The following is an 8,251-nucleotide window of genomic DNA, read 5'->3' as shown; positions in this document are numbered from 1 at the left end:
CTGTCTCAAAAAAAAAAAACAAACCAGAAAAAAATCCATCCAGCACTTGGCTCTTAGCCAGCACAGTAAACATTGGCTTTTGCTTCTCACTCTTGAAATTCTTTCTTGAAATTTCTTGAGCAAGACCTTCCTGGACTTCCAGACTCTGTGGCCTATGGCTATGTCCCTGCCACCCCAGTCAAACCCTCCTCACTCACTTTGAATGATTTACTTCTGGCAAACTCCAGGAGGGCAGGGACCTTTTGTTGATTGGCCAGACAGGGCCCAGCACATAGTAGGTGCTTGGGAAATCCTTGAGTTATGAATGCACCCAGAGCCAAAATGCTGAAATGAACTAGGGAGTCATGGGCCTGCAGCTGGAAAAGTGCTAGGTCACCACTCACACCATGCGATGGCCCTGCTGAGCCACCGTGCCCGGCCCTGTGTTTTCTTTTTTTTTTCTTTTTGAGATGGAGTCTTGCTCTGTCACCCAGGCTGGAGTGCAGTGGTGCCATCTCAGCTCACTGCAACCTCCGCCTCCCAGGTTCAAGCAATTCTTCTGCTTCAGCCTCCCAAGTAGCTGTGCTTACAGGTGTGCACCACCACACCCAGCTAATTTTTGTATTTTTAGTAGAGATGGGTTTTCACCAAGTTGGTCAGGCTGGTCTTGAACTCCTGACCTTGTGATTCGTCTGCCTCGGCCTCCCAAAGTGCTGGGATGACGGGCGTGAGCCACCGCGCCCGGCCGGTACTTTGGTTTTTCAGCAACTCAGGGAAATGATGAAACAAACAAAAACAACAACAACCCCAAGATCGTATCCCCACCTCGGGTTTTTTCACGCTTCTAAATATACCCAACAACTTGGCAGGCACACCAGGTGACCCAGAACTTCCTTTTTGTGTTGCTTGAAATGACAGGAACAAGAATAAAGAATTTAAAAGTGAGAAACAGCAGCAGAGAGTGTGGCTTTAAAAATAGCCAGAGGGGACATTTGATGTTCTCTCCCCACTCCCGTCTCCCCCAACACACATCCATAAAGTGATTCTCTCCCCCTAAAACCTCACACTTTCTGGAAATCACAGTCCAGAGCAGTGAACAGTCATTTTAAAATAAGAATCCACCCATCTCCCTGCCCCAGCTGGTGTTTCCAACTCCAAGCCTTGGCTTTGGAACTCATGGGGTGATGAGGACCCCCCAACTAGAGGCGACAGGCATTCCCTGCCCTAACCCCAGAGCAGGAGGTCATAATTAAGGCAGGCCAGGTGTGCGGTGACACCCTGTAATCCCAGCACTTTGGGAGACCCAGATGGGCAGATTGCTTGAGGTCAGGAGACCAGCCTGGCCAACATGGCAAAACCCCATCTCTCCTAAAAATACAAAAGTTAGCCAGGTGTGGTGTCGGGCGCTTGTAATCTCAGCTACGTGAGAGGCTGAGGCACGAGAATCGCTTGAACCCAGGAGGCAGAGGTTGCAGTACAGCCTGGGTGACAGAGCAAGACTCCAACTCAAAACAAACTTAAAATAAAGATAAAATAAGAATCCACCCCCCTCCCCGCCCCAGTTGGTGTTTCAAACCCCAAGCCTTGGCCCTGGAATTCATGGGGTGATGAGGACGCCCCAGCCAGAGGTGCCAGGCATTTCCTGCCCCAACCCCAGAGCAGGAGGCCATAATTAAGGCAGGCCAGCCAGGGGCTTTTTTGGTCCTGGCCATGGATGAGCACATTCAGCACGCAGAAGGGAAAGGGTTTGTATGAGGCCCACAGAGGGAACAGGGAATGTGCAGGTTTGGGTTCAAGTCCTAGTTTTGCTGGATAGCCGCGTGCCCCTGGGCAAGTTTATTCCTCTGAGGCTCAGTTTTCCCATCTGTAAGATGGGCATAGAAGTGGTCACTATCAACCAGGCACGGTTGCTCACGCCTATAATCCCAGCACTTAGGGAGCCCAAGACAGGTGGGTCACCTGAGGCCAGGAGTTTGAAACCAGCCTGGCCAACATGGTGAAACCCCATCTCTACTAAGAACACAAAAGTTAGCTGGGCCTGGTGGTGGGTGCCTGTAGTCCCCGCTACTTGGGAGGCTGAGGCAGGAGAATCACTTGAACCTGGGATGTCGAGGTTGTGGTGAGCCAAGATCATGCCATTGCACTCCAGCCTGGGCAATAAGAGCCAAAATAAATAAATGAATAAATAAAAGGGGGGCTTGGGAGGAAGGAGGAAAGGAAAGAGGACAAAGAGGGTCACAGCTGATCTGCTCCCTCCCCACCGTCCCATCTCTGCTAGCGTCAGCCCCATCTTTTCAGGCTCAGGCCAAACCCCTCAGTGACCCCCCCAGTTCCTCCACAGTCACCCGTGAATCAGATCTCACAGGAAGCCTTGTCAGCTCCACCTCCAGAACCGCTCCAGAATCTGAACTCTTCACCCACACTGCCCCCACCCTGCTGCAGCCCCTTTCCCCTATCATCTGGACACCGTAGAGCCTCCTCCCTGGCCTCCCTGCCCCCACAATCATATCCCAAGAAGGGGATTTGACTCTCTCACTTAACCAGCAATTCTGGAGGGTCTTCAAACCTGGCTGTGGCAGGGGATTTAAAGGATGGGGACCGGCACGGTGGCTCATGCTGGTTCCCCACTCGCAGCCAAAGGGAGCTGGTGAGTCAGATCAGGGCCCTGGTCTGGCTGCACCTCACTCCAGGCACCAGCAAAGCCCTGACTTTTTTTTTTTTTCTTGAGATGGAGTCTCACTCTTGTTGCCCAGGCTGGAGCGCAATAGCACCATTCCGCTCACCGCAACCTCTGCCTCCCAGGTTCAAGCGATTCTCCTGCCTCAGCCTCCTGAGTAGCTGGGATTACAGGTGTGCGCCACCATGCCCGGCCTTGGGGGTTTCTCCACGTTGGTCAGGTTGGTCTTGAACTCTTGACCTCAGGTGATCCACCCGACTCATCCACCCGACTCAGCCTCCCAAAATGCTGGGATTGGAGGCATAAGCCACCAACCCAGGCCAGATGTTGCTCTATTTCTGGCTCCCACCTCATCTCCCCCTCCCTGGCTCACTCTGCTCTGGCCTCCTGCTGTTCCTAAAGCACTTCCTCCCCATCCCCCGCACCAGCTGTGGGATCTTTGCACCTGCAAGTCCCTGTGCCGCCCTGCCCCTCTCTCACACACCTGACACTGTCTCACCTCCTGCAGGTCTCTGTTCCTGCACCACCTTCCCAGGGACACTCTCCTGGCACTGACTGAAAAGTGCAACCTCACCCGCCCCCCATGCCGGCACTCCCCTCCCTCGGTGGCATTTTATTTTTCTCCGTGGCCCTTTCCTATCTTGTGACACACAATATATCCCACTTATTTGTCCCGTTCATGATCTGTCTCACCTACTGGGCTTTGAGCTCCACAGGGGTCGGGGTTTTTGTCTGATTCGTTCATTGCAGTGGTGATTTGGTCATTGCCTAAAATAGACCTGGCAGGTACAAAGTGTTCATTAAATAGAAATCAATACCCGAGGGGCTGTGACCTGACTTAGATGCTAACAGGTTCCTCTGACGCGTGCGGGGAGCAGACTGAGGTTCTCACCGCAAACCGCCCCCAATCAGCCCCAGACATGAACGGTCTCCTGGAGCTCCCTCTAACCTTCCCTTGTATCCCGGTCCTACCTCATGTCACAGTTTGTAATGATGTGTTTGGCTGGGTGACATTTTTATGGCCATCTGTCTCCCTATCCCCCATAATGTGGTTTGCTGAAAGCAAAGCCCAGGGCTTTCTCGGTCATCTCTGTGACTCCAGCATCACCCCTCACTGGGCATGGAGTCTATGTCCAGTTAACGCTTGCTGAGTGAATGAATGAATACTCCATCCTCTGCTTGGAGAATTATGCTCTTTAGCATATTCAAGGCTCTGACAAGTCCTGAAGAAAAAAATCATTTTTCCTCCCTCCCTCCTTCCCTTCCTTCTCCTCCTTCCTTCCCTCCCTCTCTTTCTTTCTTTCTCTGTCTCCTTCTTTCCTTCCTTCTTCCTTCCCTTCTCCTCCTCCTTATCCTTGCTTTCTTGCTCTCTCTCTTTCCTTCCCTTCCTTCTTCCCTCCCTCCCTCCTTTCCTTCCCTCCCTCCCTCCCTCCCTTCCTTCCTCCTTTCTTTCTGACTATAGGATATCAATTAGCAAGCTGGCAGTAGTCAAGATTGGCAATCTGGTGTCTTAGTCAAGGGTCTTCAGTCTACAAGAGACAAAAGTTAAAAACAAACTGGTTAAAAACAAAAGGGGACATGATGAGCTCACTTAACTCACAATCACAGAGGTTCTTTAAGCCTGGCTGCATCAAGGGGCTTTAAAATGTTATCAGATGGGGGCCAGGCGAGGTGGTTCACACCTGTAATCCCAGAAATTTGAGAGGCTGAGGCGGGTGGATCACCTGAGGTCAGGAGTTCGAGACCAGCCTGATCAACATGGAGAAACCCCTGTCTCTACTAAAAAGACAAAAAATTAGCCAGGCGTGGTGGTGGATGCCTGTAATCCCAGCTACTTTGGGAGGCTGTGGCAGGAGGATCGCTTCAACCCAGGATGCGGAGATTGCCGTGAGCCGAGATCGGGCCATTGCACTCCAGTCTGGACAGCAGTGAGACTCTGTCTCAAAAATAAATAAATAAATAAATATAAAAATAAATACACGTTTTTAAAAATAGAAACCTCTCTGGAAGGAGAGTTAATCTGTTTGCTATAATAGCAATAATACTGCATATAGCTATGGTAAAGTTCATACGAAGAAACCAGGCTACGATGTACAGACTGGCAATACATGTGTTCTTCTATTTTTCCTACGCTGTCTCTGTGCACATAAAGTGAGAGGTCTTTTTGTATGAGTTAAGAGTGCGGCCAAAGACAAATGGAAAAGACGGAATGACAAAAGTGCTAATAAACAGCTTCAGAAAATAAACAGCTCCACAAAAAATCAAATGAAGAAATGTTATCAGGAATCTCTTGGCTCTCCTCCGTGTTAGCTTACTTTTTCCCTTAGAGGGTGAGCATGACCCTTGACAGATCCACCCTCATGTGCTGGATTCTCTTGGGAACTTGGTTAAACCTTTTTTTTTTCCTTCCCAAATGTCCAAGTCACCTTCCAGACCTGCAGCTCCTGAGCAGCTGGCTTAGGGTTCCTAGTGGAGAGCGAAGGTCCCCTGGTTGCCTGAGCGTCCGGCCACTGCCCCAAGGCTGCTGTTCACTGGTCCAACCTGAGTCCTTGAGGCTGGCAGAGTACCATGGCACACGCCTGTAGTCCCAGCATTTGAGGAGGCTGAGGCGGGAGGATCGCTTGAGCCCAGGAGTTTGAGACCAGCCTGGGCCACATGGCAAGACCCGCCTCTACAAAAAAAAAAAAAAATTCAAAAATTAGCCAGGTGTGGTGGTGCAAGCCTGTGGTCCCAGCTACTCGGGAGGCTGAGGGGGGAGGATTGCTTGAGTCTGGGAGGTCAAAGCTGCAGTGTGCCGAGATCACACCACTGCACTCCAGCCTGGGCAACAGAGTGAGACCCTGTCTTTAAAAAAATAAAATAAAAGGCCAGGCGTGGTGGCTTACGCCTGTAATCTCAGCACTTTGAGAGGCCGAGGCAGGTGGATCGTGACGTCAGGAGTTGGACACCGGCCTGGCCAACATGGTGAAACCCCGTCTCTACTAAAGATACAAAAATTAGCTGGGTATGGTGGTACGCTCCTGTAATCCCAGCTACTCGGGAGGCTGAGGCAGAAGAAACGCTTGAACCCAGGAGCCAAAGGTTGCAGTGAGCCAAGATCGTGCCATTGCACTCCAGCCTGGGCTACAGGGTGAGGCTACGTCTCAAAAAAGACAAAAAAAAAGGCCTTGAGTCATGATTCCAGGTGCAATCACAGATGTGGGGGTTGCAGCCCTCTGACAGGCTGGGGTTCAGGTCTAAACCTTGGCTGCAGCACAGGCCAGGAGGGGCTCTGGTGGGAGAGGCTTGCGGGGAGCCTTGCTGTGGGACCCAGGCCCCCCGGGCCCTGTCACCCTGCAGTGCAGGTCAGCCCGGCGGACGCTCGGCTCACGGTCTTTGACAAGACAGAAGGGACGTGGCGGCTGCTGTGCTCCTCACGCTCCAACGCCAGGGTGGCCGGGCTCAGCTGCGAGGAGATGGGCTTCCTCAGGTACTGGGGGCACTTGGAGGGGTGGGAGCCGGGAGGGGCGGGGGAGCAGGCCTGACCCCTGCCCCGCCCAGGGCACTGGCCCACTCCGAGCTGGATGTGCGAACGGCGGGCGCCAACGGCACCTCGGGCTTCTTCTGCGTGGACGAGGGGAGGCTGCCCCACACCCAGAGGCTGCTGGAGGTCATCTCCGTGTGGTGAGGGGGACAGCGGGCAGGTGGGGCAACACCCTGGGCCCCCAAGGCACTCCCTCTCCCCATTTTTCTTCCCTCCGTCTTAATTGGTCTCTTTCCTTTCTTTCTGTGTCTCCATCTCTGCCTCTCCCAGTGACTGTCCCAGGGGCCGTTTCTTGACCACCATCTGCCAAGGTGAGACCCCAAAACTCAGAACCCTCTCCTTTAAACCCTTGGGGAGGCCACGTCCCCTCAAGCGCCCAGGGTGGAGCCGTGTCCTTTCAGACCCCCTAGGTCAGGGCCAAGCCTGGGTTCTGGGGGCCTGGACTCCAGCCCCCTGTTGCCGCCCCGGCTGCCCCCTGTCCCACAGACTGTGGCCGCAGGAAGCTGCCGGTGGACCGCATCGTGGGAGGCCAGGACACCAGCCTGGGCCGGTGGCCGTGGCAAGTCAGTCTTCGCTATGATGGAGCACACCTCTGTGGGGGGTCCCTGCTCTCCGGGGACTGGGTGCTGACAGCTGCCCACTGCTTCCCAGAGTGAGTGCCCCCCACGGCGCTGATGAAGGAGAGGCAGAGGAGTGGAGAGGTGGTGGGGAGGGGGGTGGATGGTGCCCAGGCAGGCCGCTACCCTCCACCCCTTTCCCTGGTAGGCGGAATCGGGTCCTGTCCCGATGGCGAGTGTTTGCCGGTGCTGTGGCCCAGGCCTCTCCCCATGGCCTGCAGCTGGGGGTGCAGGCTGTGATCTACCACGGGGGCTATCTTCCCTTTCGGGACCCCAACAGCGAAGAGAACAGCAACGACATTGCCCTGGTCCACCTCTCCAGTCCCCTGCCCCTCACGGGTAAGTCTGAGGCCAGGAGGACAGAGGAGGGGACCAGGGGCACAGGGGAATCAACTTACGGTTCAGGCATCCCTGGCAATAGTGGGGAATGATCTTGAGGGAGCAACAGTGCGCCTTAACTATCAATGATCAGTGCAGCCGGTCGGGAAAACTGGCCGGCATTTCCCCAAGAAGCAAACATCAGGTTACCAATGGACTCAACACTTCCACTCCTAGGGTGGGGGGTAACTAACATACCCCAGACAGATGAAAAGTGCGTACGCACCAAAGCTCGTATGTCAGTGTTCATAGCAGCATTATTCATAAGGGCCCAAAGATGGAAGCAGCCTAAGTGTGTTCCATTGGACAAATGGATTAAGAAAATGTGGGATATTGGCCGGGTGCGGTGGCTCATGCCTGTAATCCCCGAACTTTGGGAGACCGAGGCTGGGGGTCCTCTTACCGCCATGGTTAAGAACATGGCGAGGCACAGTGGCTCACACCTGTAATACCAGTGCTTTGGGAGGCTGAGGCAGGAGGACTGCTTGAGCCTAGGAGGTCAAGGCTGCAGTGAACCATGCTCCTGCCACTGCACTCTGGCCTGGGTGACACTGCAGGCTTGGAAAGGGAAACAAGCTGTATTAAACAGACTTGTTTGAAACTTTGGGCATGTGACTTGACCTCTTTTTTTTTTTGAAAGGGAGTTTCATTCTTGTTACCCAGGCTGGTGTGCAATGGCGCGATCTCGGCTCACCGCAACCTCCGCCTCCTGGGTTCAGGCAATTCTCCTGCCTCAGCCTCCTGAGTAGCTGGGATTACAGGCACGCGCCACCATGCCCAGCCAATGTTTTGTATTTTTAGTAGAGACAGGGTTTCACCATGTTGACCAGGATGGTCTGGATCTCTTGACCTCGTGATCCACCCACCTCGGCCTCCCAAAGTGCTAGGATTATAGGTGTGAGCCACCGTGCCCGGCCATGACTTGACCTCTTTTCCCCCTCTGTAAAATGGGATAATATAGACCTTACCTCTCTGGGCTGATGGAATATTAAAGAAAATGGTGCAGGAAAGTGCCTAGCACGCAGTGAGCTCTTGGTAGATGGAGACTTCTGCTGTGGTGTTTTGTTGGTGGTGGTG

The 8,251-nt window shown here is 53.6% G+C and overlaps 1 protein-coding gene across 5 annotated transcripts in view; it reads left to right on the top strand.

Moving 5' to 3' along the window:
- The window catches only part of HPN (hepsin), a 22,102-nt gene that overhangs the window by 10,359 nt on the left and 3,492 nt on the right, over window positions 1-8,251 (top strand). For all 5 annotated transcript variants that reach the window (XM_032249086.1, XM_032249087.1, XM_032249084.1 and 2 more), the window contains exons 5-9: window positions 5,996-6,125; window positions 6,197-6,319; window positions 6,450-6,490; window positions 6,666-6,831; window positions 6,945-7,135. In XM_032249086.1, the coding sequence (XP_032104977.1) occupies window positions 5,996-6,125; window positions 6,197-6,319; window positions 6,450-6,490; window positions 6,666-6,831; window positions 6,945-7,135 (651 nt within the window). The remainder of the gene's footprint in view (window positions 1-5,995; window positions 6,126-6,196; window positions 6,320-6,449; window positions 6,491-6,665; window positions 6,832-6,944; window positions 7,136-8,251) is intronic.

The sequence above is a fragment of the Sapajus apella genome, unplaced genomic scaffold (genome assembly GCF_009761245.1).
Source record: "Sapajus apella isolate SASKATOON/1434 unplaced genomic scaffold, GSC_monkey_1.0 scaffold68, whole genome shotgun sequence".
NCBI lineage: Eukaryota > Metazoa > Chordata > Mammalia > Primates > Cebidae > Sapajus > Sapajus apella.
The sequence above is the reverse complement of the archived record's forward strand: the minus strand, read 5'-3'. Positions and strand labels throughout refer to the sequence as shown.